The sequence below is a fragment of the Panthera leo genome, chromosome F2 (genome assembly GCF_018350215.1).
Source record: "Panthera leo isolate Ple1 chromosome F2, P.leo_Ple1_pat1.1, whole genome shotgun sequence".
Classification (NCBI taxonomy): domain Eukaryota; kingdom Metazoa; phylum Chordata; class Mammalia; order Carnivora; family Felidae; genus Panthera; species Panthera leo.
This window is the reverse complement of record NC_056695.1, coordinates 72,459,750-72,479,425: the sequence shown is the minus strand read 5'-3', so window position 1 is coordinate 72,479,425 and position 19,676 is coordinate 72,459,750. Positions and strand designations below refer to the sequence as shown.

At 46.1% G+C, this 19,676-nt stretch overlaps 1 protein-coding gene across 1 annotated transcript in view; it reads left to right on the top strand.

Annotated features, from left to right (window-relative positions):
• The window catches only part of ADCY8 (adenylate cyclase 8), a 220,151-nt gene that overhangs the window by 132,842 nt on the left and 67,633 nt on the right, over positions 1 to 19,676 (top strand). Inside the window, exons 8-9 of the mRNA XM_042923617.1 lie at positions 1,796 to 1,993; positions 17,228 to 17,328. Of these exons, the coding sequence (XP_042779551.1) occupies positions 1,796 to 1,993; positions 17,228 to 17,328 (299 nt within the window). The remainder of the gene's footprint in view (positions 1 to 1,795; positions 1,994 to 17,227; positions 17,329 to 19,676) is intronic.

The window sequence follows — 19,676 nt, the reverse complement described above, 5'->3', positions numbered from 1 at the left end:
TACAGTCTCCTTTGCCTTCTGAGATGCTGTTGTAACAGAATTTAATCCCAGGGGCTCCAGCCCTCTGGCGCTGCATGGATCCTGCTGTTCAATTTTCTGGAACATTGGTCCCTGCTTCCTTCTCTCCGCTCCAGCCCTCCTCCTCCCCTCTCATCCTGCCATACCTCCCCCTAACGGCTATCTTTTTCTCTGCGGTAGCCTCCTTGGTATTCAGAGCTGAAATTAACTGCTTCAGTGCCCTGAGAGCATTTGGTATTCAGAGCTGAAATCAACCGCTTCGGTGCCCTGAGACCATCTACTTTACTTACTTATGTTGGCACATACTCCCCCACCCTTCAGCCTGGGGCTGGAGAAGGGGTTTCAGTACATTCTACCGGTGATGAAGGCCTACTACGGAATTCTTTAGAGACCTTGAATGTAGGTTACATTGACTACCTCCGCGAAGGTTAAAATGCAGAGTCTAACAGGACCACAGGAAGATTCCTTATGGAATGGGCTAGAAGTTCTCCGTGAGCTCAAAGCTCCTGACTCTGGCTCTAGAGTCAGAGGATCTGGCCCAGCTGTAGATGAGCTGATGGCTCTTGAGCTCTTGAGCTGATGGCTCTTGAGTGAGGCTCGGGGATACCTGAAGGGTTCGGGCAAGAGGGCTCTGGGTGCTCTGTCGGTACCCACAGGCTGCCATCCGCTGGCTCCATCATCCGATCCCAGTCTGGCCCCGGGGGCCAAGCTGGGAGGCTGGCAGAGAAAAGCCGATGCGGTGAGTGTCTACAGAGGCAGGGAGTTTTCACTTCCTGGCTCTACAAACGCACCGCATCCTGTACCTCTCCTGGGGGAAATCTCCTGGAGGAAGAGCTGGGCACCCCCTCAGCTCAAACTCCCACTTCTTTGTCAAAGTAGTTGTCTTAAATTGGAGCTGCGAACAGGCATCGCATTCGGCTCGATCCAGCCGGTGGGTCTCGTCACCTGCCCTGAAACACCGGGAGACAGAGGCCCCCCCTGCCGCACCCGGTGGATCTTCAGAAGCCAATGCTGTTCCTGCCTCCATGTAGCCGCACCCAGTGACCAACCAGGATGGTCGCGCCTTTCCCTACCTCATGCTGTTTATCCCAGGGAAATGGTGAGAGGTTCCAGCTGCTTGCATTTTTTTGCCTAAAGGGAATTAAGCCCATACACCCGTATGAAGACATAGATATATAATGGGCTATGGCGGGGGGCGGGGGGAATGTACCTGCCAAGTGTAAAAATCGAACAACCTTCATCGAGTTTAAGGAGCCCATCCCGGCACGTTTGGCTGTCTGGCCACAAAGAATACCAAAAACAAAAACAAAAATGCAAGCCCTGGGTCTCCCAGTCTCTCCACCACCATGAAAGGAAAGACCACATGAAAGTGTGGACGCTGCTCGGTGGGAGATGAGCCTTTCCGTGGGCTTTTCAGCTATTTCACTTTCTGTGATTCCTGTCGGTGCTCTTTCTCTCATACCAGGGATGTGCCTGGTTAAAGAAAGGCTCTTGATTTAACATCTCCAAGCCAACACCTCTTTAAATACCTGAACCAAAGGAAGGCAGTGCACCGACCCAGAGGAAAGGCAAGTGTCCCTTTTGATGTGATATTTCGCCAGGTTGTGTTTCTCTGAAGCAAATGCTAACTGATGAACCTCTGTAGGTTTCACCGAATACAACTGCATGGAGCGCTGTTACTGTGTTTGCAATGCAACCTGATCTAAAAACATTGCATTTCTTCTTAATCCAACGGGGACTAGCAGGTTTATTGTGTTTGCATGTGCTTTCCCCCTAGACTCTGGCTGCCCTAACAAGAAATTCAATAAATCTACTTCCAAACCATCTTGCACAAGCTTTGCATGTCCAGTCTGGGCCTGAGGAAATTAACAAGAGAATAGAACATACCATCGACTTGCGGAGTGGCGATAAATTGAGAAGAGAGCATATCAAGCCATTCTCACTGATGTTTAAAGACTCCAGCCTGGAGCACAAGGTAGAGCTGGGTCTCCACAGTGGCTCTTTTTTTCCGAAGTAAATTGTCGTAAATGTTGACGGGACCGGAGAGAGAGCCCGGGGGCTGCGGTGTTGGTCGGTGTCTTTGTTGTTTGTTTGTTTAGTCTGGTTTGGTGCTGTCTTTTCCTTTTCTCTTTGCAAATCATGAGTAGACTGAAGGCCATGAACGGAGAGGCTGGTTAGATACAGGGGGCCCCAGCTTTGTTCTCTAAGGGGAAGGTCATGAAAAGAACAAAGGAGTTCCCTCCACTGTGAGATTTTTAACCAGTAAGTGACAGTAACACGCACGTGCTTTTGCTTTTAGGAGAATTCGTGTCAGTTGTAGCTCTCTGTCACGTAAGGTATGAGGACACCCAATGACTTGACACCAGCATTGGTGACAAAGACCACCTTTCTTAGATTACAGACCCCTCTTCTCCCATTTTCCCAGTTGTCTGCTGGCTCGGAGCGCTCCTGATGTAGGCACAGGGGAAAGAAGGTGGGTGGTGGGTGCAGATTCTACCTCTGTCACTCTCTTGCCTTGTGCCCTTCTAAGCCTGAGTTCCTCAATGGGTGGTGAGCATAATGGATGTACCTCCCTCGTAATAGGCTATTATGAGAGGCTCCAGGCAATGCCTCGATTAAGTCAAGTGTTCAAAAATGGCAGCCATCGCCCTATTGAAGATGACGGTTTCCCATGCCTCTCTCCTGCTCTCGCTCTAATCTATAAAAGACGGTGAGGAGGCAGGCACTGCCCCTGTTTAACTGGGCTGCTCCTCTGTGCTGATGGAAGCTGACAGACCTTCCTTGACTGAGCACAGGAGGCGCTTGGCCTCTGCAGGAGCTTCAGGCAAAAACAGCAGGGAATTTGCAAGCAAATTTCAGGAGTTTGATCCGATATTCTGCAAAGCTTCAGCGAGCAGTTTGTTGTTACTTTGCTCAGCTCCCTCGGACGCTCTGCTCTCCTCGATTTGGAGAATTCACACTTCTGTGCGCATGTACCGTTCCCAATGAGTGTCTTTGATAACTACCTGAAAGGTTGCAAACTCCAAAATTAATGTCTTCACCTCTGGTTCATAATTTGAAATGCATTGAGTCTGTGTACTAACAAAACAGATAGAGAAGAACCATTTTGCCTCACTCAACGCCTCCCCCCTCCGAGTAGCAGGTAGACATTTCTTATTTGTAATATAATTAAGGGCTTAAGGTCCAAATTAAATGCATTTTCTTTCTCGGTTGCTATATTGAAGGAAAACGAGGTAGTCTAGCAAAGAATCTTCTCAATTAGCCTGGGTAAAATACCTATGTCCAGAGCTATACAAAACCCTTTTGTTCGTTCTTGCTAAAGATGTACTTGCGTCGCTAATGACCTGACTCCTACAGACGATAGATCATTTTTAATGCATTGTATTCAGTGGTGTCTCTATCTTCTCTGCAGGGACCCGGTATTGGAGCAGGAATGGACCTGGGGGTGGGGGGGGTGGGGGGCTGGGGAGAGTACAATGTGTCTGTGGTTGATTTCTGGGTCCAGGAGAAGCTCTTCTAGGAAAAGCAAAGAGTAGTTCCCTGAACAGACACGGGGGATTTGCCCACTGACTGTCCAGCCTTGCACCTTCCAGTGCGGGCTCTGCATGTCGCATGTGTTGGTTCCCCGCAGTGAGGACAGTAGGGCGCGTCGGGGAAGGTTCGCTCCCCTTCTGTCACAGAGACACTCCTCTTTGACTCTTGCTTTGAGACTCTCTCTCCAGGGGCTGCATCACTGTCGAGCAGAGGATATATAACAAGTAGGAATCATTGATTTTATTGATCCCATCGATGGTATTGGTATTTACCAAATACCAGGCACTATTCTAAGCTTTTAGAATGAATGCACTGACAATGACAATGTGATGTAAGTGCTATTATGAGCCTCATTTTATGCTTGATGAAATGGAGACACGGGGAAATGATTAGGTAGCCTGCCCAGACGCCACCTGTCTGTAGAGGGGCTTCTATCTGAGCCCTCCAGTGCCCCCGGAGGGCACCGGCTGAGCCCCCCAGCCGGTGCCTGGTCTATGCACCGCACTGTCTATCCTGGGAGTCCCGGGCTCGTTCTCTCCCAGTTCCTCATATAAAGACAACAATGCTGTGCTAACTTCCATTCTCTCCTCTTTGAACTGTGGATGGAGTGGAAGGCAGGGAGCAGGGGTTCGGGAGAGAGAGTAAGTAGGAAAGAGTCCTAGAACCTTAGCAAAATTGACACAGTGCCTTCAAGTCCACAAGATTCCAAAATTGGAGACCAGCATCAATGTGCCTCTACCGTGTGCCTGGTGTTTATGTATATCAGTTTATTGCGTCCTCAGACAAACATTACTGTCCTGCTTACAAAAGAGAAAACTGAGCCTCCTAGAGGTCAAGGAGAGGTCCTAGATCTCAAAATCTGGCTGCCACGTTTTATTGACTCGAAGGTACCATCAACTATGAGATGCCCCATTTTCTATGCGTCATCAAGAAGGAAAAATCACCCAGTAGGCGGAGTCTAAAAGGAACTCCTCCCAATAAGCTGGGCTTACCCTCGAGGTAAAGATGGACCAAAAAAATCCCACCCGGCAGATAAGGAGAGTAAGGAAACCCACAGGTTTATCTCCTGATATTGGCGAGGCAAAAAAGGAGCTCTCCAAGAGGTTAAACTCCAAAATGAAATCTACATAGCTTTGCCACCTGATTTCACGCAATGAATGTGGCCTTTAAGAAGCCTCAGGCAGAGAATTGAATGTACAGAAGTCCCGGGTTGATATTGCCCCCTGCTGATCAGCAGAAGCAGTCAAAGACCTCTCTGGAAGAACTCCGTTGAGAATAAGTTGCCTTCTGGTTCCAGAGCTGTTAAAAGGTGGGGGAAAAAATAGCACATCTTAGGATTGTTGAAATATATACAGTCTTTGTGACCCCAAAGACTTCTTTCCTCCCACTGCCCTACCTTGCTTCTTAGGAGCAAGTTTGAGCCATAAAGGCATGTTTTCCAAAAGGAAGACAGGAAACGGAAACAACGATTTTACCATCGGAACTTTTGTGGGGAAGGAAAGGCTTCATTCTATTCGAACAATAAGAAGACCTGCGAACAAGGGAACGCCATCCCCTCCCCGCCTTTATAGTGAACTAGAGAACATAAAATCTCCCTTGAAATGTCATTCACACATTTCCCGGTCTCATTCACTTATAAAAATTGGCCCCATCCACCAACAGGGTTCTGTGAGCTGGGGCTTTTACATACCGCGTGGTGTTGCATAAATGTCTGCTGAATGAACGAAGATGCAGATTCAGGAGAAGTTTAGAGAAGACTGTCTTGACTCCTGTAGTTGGCCTCGGGATATTTTTTAGAACCGTAAGAGCCAAAAGACATGAGTCAGTGTTGATGTGACTCTTTGCAGCGAAGCTTCAGGAGAGAAGACTGTGAAGTTCTGATCACTCCCTACCATGTCATTTCATGGTGGTACAAACACACACACACACACACACACACACACACACACACACACACACACAGGAGTCTTTTGTGTTAAGCTTCAAAAAAGCATGCTCATGACTCATGTGGCTTCGCCGAGATTGGGCAACCCATTTTTCCTTCTCTCTGGCCCTCAGTTTGTTCATCTGTGAAGTTCACAGTTCATCTGTGAAGAGAGAGTTGGACAGCCCCTGGTACCTTTCAGCAATCGATGCGATGAGCCTCTGAATTCCCTCTGACCATGGTGACCATATGTCCTGGTTTGCCTGAGACATTTATTTTCTCAGTGTGATTATTGGGAGCACCTCTCTTCACTTTCAAAACTTACCAACGTGGAGGACAAAAAACGTGAGCCAGGGCTTGGGCCCCAGCCCGGTTAGAATCAGTGGTTCTTAGCATCTCTAGTTCCCAGAATCCCCACGAAGACTTTCTGAGCAGACTTCTGGGTGAGGCTGGGAGGCACAGACCAGGCATCAAAGGTCTTCCCAAATTTCACAGACGAATCCTCTGCCCTTCTTTAGTCTCAAGCTCACTGTTTCCTGAGACAGCTGACAGATCTCAGGGGCAAACAGAAACAAGAATTATGGTAAAGGGGTGTAGAAACACAACACGTTTGTCCAATACTACTGACCATAGTGGATTTTTTCTTTTCTTATATATGATCCTTTTTCTTATAAAAAAAACAATGAATGTATTTTCACTAAGAAAAGTGTGTGCCAAGCATAGAAGACAAAGAAGAAAATGGCATCTCATGTGATCTTACGGTCCAGGATAACCGCTGTAAAGACTTGGGCACAGTCATGCTACGCTTCCATGACCGTGATCCTCTGTACTCATCCACGCACCATTTTCTTTCACAATGGGATTGTTTTGTAAATAACAATGGGTGACGTGCTGTTAGGTGTTCTTTGCTTGAGCTGTTCCCCGTACTATTAAGTGTGCAGTTACGAATTCTTGTACGAATGTTTGTAACTGCACGTTACTTCCTTGCCTGTTTTAAGCATCTTTGGCTCTTCTTCTCTCAGTTTTTCACTATTATAAATTATAAACCGCATTGCAGTGACCACTGCCTTAGTTAAATCATACACCCATGCTTAATTCATTCCTTGGGATAGAATCCCAAACATGGCTGCTAGGGGATCTGCATTTAAAAATACTTGATGTACGTTCCGAAATCGCTCTCAAAATTGTGTCTCTACTTTTAAACTGCCACCTTGATAAGAAATAGCACCTCCCGTCACTTTTAATGTTTCAGTCGTTCTTGAGGTTGAAATTGTGTCTGTGTGTATTTTTATGGTTTTTGTCTGTTTCTTCTTTTGTGACTTGCACATTCGCCTTGTCATTTTTCATTGTGGTGCTCACCTCGGTCTTACTGATTTGTGAGTGTTCTTTATATAATGAACCCCAGAACATTTACGAGAAGGTGATATTTATCAGCCTCTGGTCCTCATTTCTCTTCTAGGACAAGGCTCTTTATTTACTATTTATGAAGCTTAGGATGGAGAAGGCAATTAATTACAATTACGTATGGATGTTGCCAGGCCAAATAAACTGGCCTAATATTTTTAGTGCCTGAAGAGCTCAGTAGCATAAGGACACTTACCTGGAGTGACTTCATTAAGCTTAGTGTTCAAAAACAATATCACCACCTCAGAATGAGTCAACTTCCTCTTCTCAAATAAAGGTTAGGCTATGTTTAATATATAGTTCAAAATTTGTTTATGAGAAGTTATGCTTTTGGTGTGGGCGTTTTGGGAGTCTAAGTATTAAAATCAAACCATATCAACAATGACTAAATTTCCTTCTTTTCTTCAATGCTGGCATCTTTTTGCTAAATTCCAAAACCTTTTTCTTTGAGAAAAGACCTCCTTATGTGATTGTGAAACTTTCAAGTGATAAAAAGTCTCCTTGTCCTAGGCTGATATTTTTCCACCTAGAAGATCATCTGGGGTTCTTTTGAAAATACAAATACCCACCCATTACTCTGTCCCCAAGATTCTGATTTTTCAGGGGGAGTTACATTTAGGGAAACACTCTCCCAGGATTCCTTTGTCCCAGGTTGGTGGCCACCTTTCTCTGTCCTTGGCTGTATGTTAGAACTTGGGGTTGTCCCTTGCCTTACACCCTCAGAGATCAAGGCATATCAGAAGGTCCTAGATCCACACTGGATGCCAGTGTGGCCTCAGGCAGGCCTAGAGGGAATGTCTCTCTAGAGCTCACAGTGTTCTAGGAGCTCAGACTCTGGAGTCAAGCAGACCCGGGTTCAAATCCCACTTTGGAAATAGAAGCAGGTGTAAAGGAGGGTTGATGAATTTCCTGGTCATTAGTGGATGCTGACAAGTTGAGAACTTTCCATCTCTCAGGTGGACTTTTGTAAGCTACATTTTATCTCACAAGTGTCTGGTCTTTGTTAAACGCCAGAGGAAGAACTTACTCTTGATTACCGGATAGACATGCTTGAACCCACTTCCTACCAGTTACTGACTGGGTGACACAGGACAAGGTGATCTCACTGAGATGATGACGGTCATAATATCTGCCCCTCATTGGGTTGTTGTGAATATAAGATGACATAAGACTCAGAGAATAGATGGTGGAATAAATGCAATAGTTATTCTGTTCCCTTCCTTTCTGATTAATCCTTTGCCGATCCAAACCAGGATGAGGCTAAAATAAATAAATAAATCTCACACTTTTAGAGCTTCCTTAAAGAAACTAGCTCATTAAAAATGGTGGGAGGTGACCATCTCACTGTGCCTTGTGTACCAGGGGCACAGCCTTCATAAATTCGTAATCACAAAGGTACATAAAGGTGCACACAAACTGAGTGCACACAGACAGCCCGTTGAGGGAGCCCCGCATTGCTTCTCAGTCACTGGAGCACACGCGTGGCCCCCTTGGCCCCCTGGGATGTATTTAACTAGGTAAGGGTGATTCAGGTGTCTTTTCTCTAAATGATTTGATTACTCCAAATTCTCTATTACAACCGTCTTCCAAGTAAGATGAGAAAGATCAGCTCTTTAAGAGCGTTTGGTGTCCCAAAGGCCATGCCTTTCTTCCCCCCAAAACCAAACCAGTGAAGGACTGTATGTTTCACACATGGGTCTCTTTCTGCCGTTGCAAGGACAGTCCTTCCGTCCATGCTTGTGTCTCCCTGGGAAGCCCGTCAGGCTCAGCTCAGAGCATGTGCTGTGTGCTGCCTGCTTCAGACACAGACCGAGACAGAAAGACACGGCCTCCACTGCCTTCCAGCCGACACTTCGGCTCGTGACCCCGGGCAAGTCTCTGAGCTTCCCATCCTAGAGATGGGCACGGTAGTGACCACCTCACAAGCTTGCTGTGCAGATGAAATGCAGATAGTACTTCTTAAGCGTCTCGAGGCGACAGTGTTGCGAGGAAGCTGGCATTTGCTGATCACTTTCTTATCAGGCCCCACCGTAAGCGTCTTATATTTGTGACCTCACTTGATTTTTCCAACAGTCCTTTCATGTAGGGGTTCGTTTCGCTGTTTGATAGAGGAGAGAGGCTCAGAGATTTGGGGTAACTTTCTCAGGGCTCAAACATGTAGAGGACAGCAGAACGGGGATTCAAATCTAGCTTTTTCCAAAACTCGGACTTTTTCTACCACACTGCACAAGATCTTATTGCTTTCAGGGTGCTTCTTTTCATATAGTTTGGAACGTGTTGAGGATGGGGCTGGCGGGGTGCGTGGGAGGGATTATTTGCATGCACACATGCATACATGTACACACACATGCACAAACAGGTACACACATACCCATGCACATGTACAAACACATAGCCGTGCATGCGGCAAATACCTTGGAGGCAGAAACAAAACAATCTAAATTAAACCATGATCATTTCTCTCATTCTCTGTTTGCCTCCGCTACATACACACCCATGCACAGACAATATACGCATACATATATGTACATGCTCGTGCACATATATGTGCACATCCATGCATGTACATGCACACGAATACATGCACACACAGGCACATGCATAGACGTGTACACATGCATACCTGTGCACACACCCCCATGCACATACACAGGTGTACATGCATACATATCCATGCACAAGCACAGACACGTACTCTTGCATGCATATACACACCCATACACATGCACAGGCGTGTACACGCGCATACATGGGCAACCCATGCACAGGCATGTACAAACGCACACGTGGCTACATGTGTGCACATACATGTACACACAAGGCACTCATGCATGCATGCACACACATGCACAAACAGGTACGCACACCCGTGTACATGCACAAACACATACACATGAATGCACGTACACACACATGCACAGACAGGCACGCACACACACCCATGCACAGATATGTACACATGCATATATGCACACACACACGCACACACGCACGCACGATCCACCACGTGTTCCTGGAAGCACCCAGATAAAACAAGGGCACCCCCATCATTCGCGCTGCCCACACATGTGTGAAAATGGAAGAAGCCAATAAGCAGGCACGTGAGACAGCTCCATCCATCTCAGAGCAGTGGACGTAGGAAGGTCGAGCCCCGGAATTGCCCCTGCGCTGTGTATCCGAAAAGAAGGCTGGGTGTGAGCAGTCAAGGAATGAACCGTGTGAGCCGATGGCTTGAGAGAGCAGGCAAAAGCAGAGAAGAGCCACCTCAAAGACCAAAGGCGTTGGTAGACAAAGCTATGGGCGAGCTTCCTTTTCCACTCGCAAGTCAGCGATCAGAGCTCGCCCACTTTTCCAGTAGTAGGAATACCTGTCATGGATAGTACTTGGAACGAACCGAATTTTGCCCTGCGTACTTTCAATACGTTCATTTAATGCTACTTTTTTTTTGCTGTCCGCGGCTACATGAAAGCAAGCATTTGTCACACAAGAGAAACTTTAGATAAGCCTTTGGCTGAGCACCATTGGTTCTTATCTATGTTCAGAAGTTCTCCCGTTTTATCTTTTATGAAGAGATCAAAGTTAAGTGGGGGCTTGCAAGAGTTGCAGAAAAACGCATCACAAACCTGGACATTTCTTTTTCCTCCTTCCCACCCACTCCTGTTGAAGTTACAATGACTGGAATGGCGTCATTAAGGAGGAATTGTGGCAGAGGCTAGGCGAATGAAGGAATTTTCTAATAGATTAGGAGGTTGGACTCTGGAATTAGGTAGTGACAAAACGCATTTTTTTTTGGAGACACTCAGAATTTGTCGGACCACTCCGTTTCTTACTTTTTAAATATGATTTATGGTCACATTGGCTAACATACAGTGTATACAGTGTGCTCTTGCTTTGGGGGACAGACTCCCATGATTCATCACTTACGTACGACACCCAGTGCTCCTTCTGACAAGTGCTCTCCTAGATGCCCTGGAGATGCAGAGAGGTAGGACTATGGAGCGTGAACCAAATGGTCTCAGGTGTTCTCTCTTATTTTTCGGAATCGGATACGTCCCGATCATTTCAGTGACCTTATTTTTGAAGTCATTTTTTAAAAATAACTATTCTGTTACAGTATCAGGTTACTCTTGGCTTTTTACTGCTCTTGTGAGGCCCAGAATGGTAAGAATATTTAGGCCACCTCCTTCAGGCGGGAAGAACAGGTTTCAAAGATTTCAAGGAGGCTGAGGAAGAAAATCCATCCCTCATTCAAACAGTAGCTTTGTGAGACTCCCTTTATATTCATGATATTGTCCTGTAAAATTACTGCTATTTCTAACACCCTCCAGGCGGTCAAATGATATCGAGGGTCATTTCACTTGTATCTTTTCATCAGACCAATTAGGTAGCTTTCGGCCCACAAAGCCAATATTTTCAGAGTCAGACATACCAATTCCATCTATGGAAGTGCAGTGTAGAATGGTAGAATTAGGATGATTTCAGCCCAGAGGACATTGGTCAAGTTCTTAGAGCAATCTTAATTCTCTTCATATGTAGACATCACCAGCACCTCTAAACAGGGGCTTCTAGGCAGGGAACACAGGAGTAGTTACCACTCCCTGGAGCTTATCATGGCTTGGGGAACTGGGCCAGTCAGGAAAGAACCAGTCTCTCCTCCCAAGGATGGGACGTTTGAGAGAGGGTGGGCTAGAAGATTTGGGCTGGAAGCTTTGTAAAGTCCTGCTTGGGATTCTCACATGTCAGTCAACCTCCCTACCAAGGAAGACCAGAACATAGTAGCCTAATCCATGAAGGATATTGGGTCACTCAGGGTCTTCTGTCATGCCTGGGGTAGTGTCCTCCCAGGCCTCATTCTAAGCTGTCCATTTAAATATGTGCTAGCCTGATTCCTTGTGAGTTTATTAAAGATGAAGAAATCTATCTTTGTTCAAAGGTCAGGTTACTTGGGAAGAAGTCTGATAGTGAGACGTTCTTCGGACGCACTTGTCACTCATAGAATTGCTTTCAGTGATGATTTGGTTAGACACTACACACCAAGATAGAGAAGGCTGTCTATTTCAAAATATGAACTTAGTGAAAATTAGACCCTCCCTCTTTTATTGCAATTGTGTCTTTTACCCACAGGATCAATTAAGGGTGCTCTAGCCGTCGTCACACTACATAATACATGAGTTTAACAATAGAAGTTAAATTCCTCCATTCACTCGTGGGAAACGAGCAGATTGCCCCGGTTGAGATTCTTCTTTACTTTAGCAAACATGCTAGAAAATGATCTTGTTTCCAATTAGATTTATCCAATGATGGAATTAGGCTCTCAAGTGAGGGGTTGATTTCCCCCATCACTGGAAATCTTCAGGCAGGAGTCAATGGCTCATTTCTGAGAGGTTTCACTGAGTGAAACTGACATTAGTAAGCATTGGACCAAAGTGACAAATACAGTCCGCTCCTCCTGAAAAATTGCATAATCTCACATACACAACTGGATAAAAAGACAGTGTGGTTGTACTTCGGACAATTAACTAGGTCATGGCTTCAGTTAGAAGTATTTTTTGCATCTTATAAGGATGCAAGTATTTAGTCAGTACCCTTTAGCTCACTCAGAGCCCAAGTAGAAAATCTAAGAGAAAAGGATTGCTTCTGTCCCACACATACTGAAAGGTTTTCCAGGCCTATATCGGGCACAAAAACAACATGGGAAGCCCTGCGCCTCCCCTCTGAAAGGTAGCTTCCCTGGTCGCACCTTTCTGGATGAAGAATCTAGAATGGGTTTTTTCCTTGTGTGATCAAACTTGGTTTCCGGGCTCCCTTGTGATAGATCGAGGAACCCTTAGATCCTCATGGCTCTGATTTCATTCCTGAAGCTGCCTTTCAAGAGAGTGCAGGGCCCACATCCCCGACGTGAACAAAGTGGAACGCACGTCCTTCCTGCCCCACCTCCCCGGAAGAGGTGCCAAGTCTCAACTTGATCAAACAAGTAGGAAACTTCTATTTTTCAAACAACGTTTTCATTACTTGTATGGTTCCTCTCATGGTTACACTTAAAGTCCACTGTGTCTTAAGAAAAGGGCCCTTAACTTTGTATTGCTTTGGGCTGAGGACTCATTCATCGGTCATGGAAATTCAGCAGTGCCCCTGTATTAAACTCATTCATAGGGTGTCTCGAAGGTCTATCTTTTTTTTTTTAAGTTTGTTTCATTATTTTGAGAGAGAGAGAGAGAGAGAGAGTATGCAAGAGGAGCAGAGAGCGAGGAAGAGAGAGAATCCCAAGCAGGCTCCATGCTGTCATCATGGAATCCAGTGCGGGGATGGATCTCATGACCATGAACGAATTTCGACCTAAGCGGAAATTGAGTCAGTTGGCCGAAAGTGACTAAGCCACCCAGGTGCCCCTCTAAGGTTCATCCTTAGCCCAGATCATGCTTTACCCTCATTCTAACCATGGCTTACATAGACTCAAATTTTCAAGACATTCCCTTTCTTTGTATCATGAACCACATTCCTGAAATAGAGCAAGACACGCTATCGTGTACCCTACGACGATGGCCCTGCCTTCGAAACATCAAGGTAGCAGCAGATCGTGCAGCCAATGAGACGTGGCACTCCGGGGTCAAACTCTGGATTCTCTACCGAAAATCTGTAAAGTCCTGGTTGAGTTATTCCATTATTCTAATCCTCAGTTTCATTTTCTGCAAAATGGGGATATGATAAACGGTATCTTCCTCAAAGTGCTGTTGGGATAACCAAAAGAGATCATCCACATAAAGTACATAGCGTGGTGCCTACCTTGCACCAGGCATTAGTTATTATTCTTCAAATATGTTGCAAGATTTTGACCATTTCCTGAGAGTCTTACAGATTCAAAACAAAAAGTAATCCAAGTTCTAATCTAAGGCTTCAAAGAAAACATTTGTAATTTGTTCCAAGTGGCATGCACTCTTAATTGGTACCAATTCCAACAGTTGGTTCAGGTGCTGGCTTCAGGCATTTTCTGCTCTCAGACAGTGGTCTAATGGAGCGAACCTTCCTTTGAGAGCCAAGAGATGTGGCTTTTTGTCTGAACTTTGCCACCAATCCCCCCAACTGACCTTGACAAACCCTTTCTCTATATCTGATTCTCAATTTCTATATACATTCTCTTGCAGATGAATTTATATATACAATCTCTTGCAGATCAAGGGCTCAGTGAATTATAAAGGCCCAGTGGTCATTCCCAAGGACTCCTTTCCTAAAGGTCCCTGGGGAAGTGGAGAATTCCGCACACTGTTAGAAGATCTTTTGGGAGGAAGGGGAAGGAGTAAGGGCAGGACTTTTAACTAAGACAAAAAAAATGAGATTACTATTCTCTTTCTAACATAATGGACCAATCAATCAGCCACACTTCAGGGGACCTTACTGAATACAAGATACCGTTGTCTGTAGAGCAATAGAAGACAGCATTCTAGAAGGCAACCATGCAGTTGAAAAGCAGGCTTCAAAAAGGTAACATTCATAGCAATCCAATAAGTATAATCAATCAAGTAAGTATTATCAAGATAAGTAAATCAAGTATAGGGAATATGTGTATGAGGCCGTCGCGAGCCCTAAGCATCTGCCGTAGGCACTTTTCTTGTTGAGCAAACTGTGACACAAAGCTTAGTAAACTTGTCTGGGGTCCCGTAGCTAGTAAGTGTTGGAGCTGGGGTTCAAATACAGGTCGTCTAGCTCTAGATTGACCATTTTGCTCATGACTGAGACTTCAAAGGATAAGTAAGGCCAAGTGAGGATGGGACAGACATGAGGTGAGCAGTCTCTGACTGTGGCAGGAGAGAGGGTACTTGTAACTTAATATAGCCAGCGTGTTCAGACCTTCACGAGTCAAGAGGAAGTGAAATGAATCACTCCCCAATGTCAGTACCCTATCATCCTGAACCAATTAGGCATTGTCTTGCCATAGTCCTGTTCTCCTTTGTGTTTCCAAAGTAACAATGCACTCCATTCTGAAACCCAGTATTTTACATTCGATTGACATCAGCTTCCCAAATATTGCAAGGCTCTTTCTTGTGACGGTGCTGGAACTGGAGTTCAAACATGAGAAAAAGGGAATGTATCATTAAATTCTAGCACAAATAGGATAATAGCATTGAGAACCTGTGAATTGTATTAATCCCCCATCTGACAGATAAGAAAAGTGAGATTCAGAGAAACTGGCGTCGCTCATGGTGGGGGCACTGACTGAGTGAAAGATCTGGAGGCAGAGCGAGTCTCCCAGCCTGCCATCTGAAGAAAACGAAAAGCCTAAAGCCATGCGCACTTTAGGCTGGACAAATGAGGACTATGGGGCATTTTTAAAGCCATCGGCAAGAAGCATTCAGGAGACGAAAGGAACTCAAGCTTGGGGTCTACAGGAAATACCTTTTCACAGTAAAAATAGACCCAAAGTGGGAAGGAACCCTTGGCAAAGGAGCGAGTCCTCAGGCACTGGGAGTGTCCGAGTGGAGGGTATTTAGAGCCCCAGGGTGGCCTGCCCCAGCTCAGAGGATAGAAACCCACTTGCTCCAACAAAGCAGAGAAGATCATCTGATGGTCACCAGCAGGCATTGGAGTAGACACCAGGGATGCCACGGGAAGGCTTCCTGAAGGCGACGATCCATGGTAACGCCAAGGTGCTGTGCTAAGGGCGGTGATGATGGGGAGGCAAAACGAGAGGAGAGGGACTAAGTACGCTAAACATTACTCGTGCTGTTTTCAAAATCTCATTATCAAATCTATATGACCAAGCTGGTGTGAAATCCATCCGTCAGCTGACAAAGAAGAGTCAGATCTTGTGCAATTAGCTGTTAGAAGAAATTCAGACACCTATCTGTCCTTGAATTAACTGTTCTGTGGCTAACTTACTGATTTCCCAGCTGGTGTGTGTGGGCATGCCTCTCTCTGTGCCTGTGCCCCGGTCCTAGGTAACGCTCTTTGCAGCCCCTGGTGATACGGATTGTCTGTAGTTTTATCGGGAGTGAAGATGGCATGTCGTGATCCTTTGGGGGAATATTCCAGGTTCCCGTCCAGATACCAAGCAGGTTGTCAGCATGCAGACAGAGGCCTCAGGACTAGGGAGCAGAAAAAGCATTGTCCTGAAGCCGCAGAGAATGTGCGGTCTCTGAGCAATGTTGTGCTCCCCCCCTGGAGAGCTCCAGCTACGGGACACTGACTTTCCCACGTCCTGGCAGTAACACTGAGCACTCAGGTCAGCCTAAACCCCGGGCCACACCAGGATGTAGGCGAAGAATAAAACTCAGGTAACTGTTGATTGTCACCAGCAGTCCGACCAGTTGGACTGATACAGTTTCATCAACCTGGCCCAGATCGTCTCTTGGTGCTGGGGACGCGGAGGCTGAGGTGTTGCAACGGTTCTATTCATTTGTTTCCTCTACGGAGTCACTGTGAAATTCGAATCCAGGATGACAAAGTTCCAAAGCCAGGCTTAGCTGTCTGTTCGCGCCCTCTCTGGCTGTTAGGGAAAATGATGGGCTTGCTTGAGGCTAATTTTGAGGTCGTCTTCAGTTTTGAAAATCCTTTCCTCCTCCTGAAGGAATTGGATGCTTCTTCATTTAGTGACTCCCAGACGGTTCCGGAAACTAGGCAGGACTAAGGCAAGTTCACATTCAGTGTTGACCTTCCAGAAGCTTTTAAGGCTGGACAGTGAAATTACTGGGCACTCCGGATCATCAAAATAAAGTTGGCACCATTCGCCGGGGCCTCCTCCCTCAGACAACAGAAGGGCATTGAGCATGCTGGTCAATCCGTTGGGTTTCCCTGTGTGGAATGAGAGGGCTTGCCCTTGCTAGAACTCTCTTAGGCTGCTCTCCCCTCTAAGATTCTGTGACCTTATTTTTTAATAGTTTCCATGAAAAAGGAGGCAGGAAGACTCAGGCAAAACCGTTCCCTGTGTTCCAAACCTAACACGAAATAGAGCGAGACCCTTCAATGACTCAAGTTTACTCATGAAGCGAGTCCACGTGAATTTGATTTGCGACGTTTATGGATGTGTGCGCTTCTGTTTTGTTAAAGTGATGTTAGTTCGGAGGAAGGAGAGCAGGAGAAACGCGCAGGGTCCCTTCCCGTTCCTTTTTGCCGCAAAGGGAATTGCATTCACTTCTGGGCTCTCGTTGGGAGGTTGGAGGGAGGGATGGACGTAAGACTCTGTGAAGGGTTAATTAAGATATGGACTCCTCTTTTAAAAAAAAAAAAATGTTTAAATGCCTTGTTTCTTCTTGCTGTTTTCCCGCCACTCCAAACACTGGTAAAACTTAACTCTTCCAGAAGTCCAGCTTTGCTATAAAGTAATTTATTCTCCTTTTTTTTTTTTAATTACAGTATTCTCAAATGAGGGATGAAGTATTCAAGTCAAACTTGGTCTGTGCATTTATCGTTCTCCTATTTATCACGGCAATACAAAGTTTGCTTCCTTCTTCAAGGTAAATACGAAAGGACTAAGTTATCAGGTGAAATGTCTTTGTGCGTTGATGGTCCCTCACCTGGAGCCAGCCCGCTGACCTTTTCAAAGGCTCAGGATTTAAAATAACGGGATCCAGGATCCACACGGAAACGTTGGCCAGTTATCAGTGTCTGTCCGGGTTGTCTTACTCTGCATCATCTCCCTGCTCTACCAAGGCAAGAGTCTTTCCCCAGTCTCAATAAAAACCACAACCAAAATCAAAATAGGCCCCCCTCTGATTTGACATTGCACCCACGAATGCGGCAAGTAAGTATTAGAGCCTCCCTCCCCATGGTCTCGTCCCTTTGTTAATGACCGCTTTGTTGTTCATAGATAAAGCATCATCATAGCTTCCTGGGCCAGCGAAGTTGGCACTTTAATAACACTGCAGACACCTATATGTGGCCAGTCACTGTTGCAAATACCTTACATGCAGTAGCCCATAAAATCCTCATGGCCACCCTGTGAGGTAGGTACTACTGCTGTCCCCATTTTAAAGAGGAGAGAACTGAGGCCCGGAGTAATGGAATGACTTGCACAAGGTCTCACAGTCGCAAATGTGACCGCCTCGATTCAAACCCAGGAAGTCTCCTTCCGGCGTGTGGGCCCTTGACGCTCCAGGCAGACACAGACTCGTATCGCACAGGTCCTGGGTGCCCCAGCCAGCATTGGAACCTAGTTCCGGATTAGTCTCGTGGCCATGCTTTTTGCCCTTCCTGTACTTTGAGGAAGCCCCTACCTGCTTTCTTAGGTAAATTCCCTTCTCCCAAAACTTACCATGAATTTTCCCCTTTGATGAGATCGACAAACACTTGTTAAATGTCTAATACAGGCAAGCGATACGCTAGACCCCGAGTATGGTACAATTTTGTGGGAGGAGGTCTGCATCCTCTTAAGACACATTAGTGACGACTGTCCGGTTAATGAGCACTTATTACCTGGCAGAAAAATGTTCAATCCTTTGCATGGGTTGTCTCCACAAAGCCTCAAAGACAACCGGTAAGTGGGGGCGCACTCTGATTCCCGTTTTGTAGATGAGGCTATATCCAAGGTCACATACCTAGATAATGGCTGAACTGGGAGTTGAATCCAGAGACAGAGTCTGTGCTTTTTTTTTTTTTTATTTTTTATTTTTAAAAAAATTTTTTTAACGTTTATTTATTTTTGAGACAGAGAGAGACAGAGCATGAACAGGGGAGGGGCAGAGAGAGAGGGAGACACAGAATCTGAAACAGGCTCCAGGCTCTGAGCTGTCAACACAGAGCCCGACGCGGGGCCTGAACTCACGGACCGTGAGATCATGACCTGAGCTGAAGTCGGACACTTAACCGACCAAGCCACCCAGGAGCCCCAGAGTCTGTGCTTTTAACTGCTTACCTACTGTGTACCCAAATCAGCGACTCATTGTGAGCAGATGGTTTAAGGAAAAGTTGGCAGAAAAAGTAATATTTTGGGCTGAGAAGAATGAGATCGAGTGGGGGAAGGTTCCCAGTCTTAAAAAAAGAGCATTGGCAAAGGCACAGAGGTGCGGAAACCCTTGTGTTTGTAGAGTCGTGGCACATGGGAGGCTAGAGTAAAGGTTTATGCAAAGGTATGGTGGGCGCCATGGCTGAAAAAGGAATGAGCTAGCTCACAGGTGCTGTGTCCACAGTGATAAAAGGTGTTCAGGCACGATGACACTCAGAGAATGGCCATGCTTGATGGCTGTGGATGGGCAGGGATACGAGGAGGAGAAAGGTGGTGGCAGAGGGCGTGTATTTCTGAATCTGGCAACATTCCCTCGTGTCTGAACAGCTAGATAGCAGAACCAAAAACCTCATGGACTGTACTACAGCCAAAACAGGTGAGGCAGGTGCCCCATAAGTTCCCAAATGGAAGTGGGGGGCAACAATCTCCCAATAGCCCCAGGATTGGTGCGACGTCAGCGTCTGTGTGTGAGGAATCAGAAACAAGCAAGTAGGCACCTGTCACATCTGGGAACGAAAGGAGTCCCAGTAGAACCAACGAGGGGCCATTTACTGGGAAGTGTCATGGACCAGATTGAGAGAGCAGCTGAAAGCAGGAAGGGTTTGCCCAATCCGGCATCCAGGGAGTGCAAAGGGCCACAGCAAATCTGCAGAGCGTGAACTGTTACACACGAGGAACCCCCCCAAACTGACTACCCCATCTCCCTCCCAGGAGAGTGCCTTGGAAGGATCTCTGTGAGGGGAATCAAGATTACTCACAATACGTACTATAGAGGGGAAAAAAAGAAAGATAGGGTCCTTGTGAAAGTGGAAAGAGAATGTAGCCATCACTTTTTTGAATGCCACAGGAAATCAACTACAG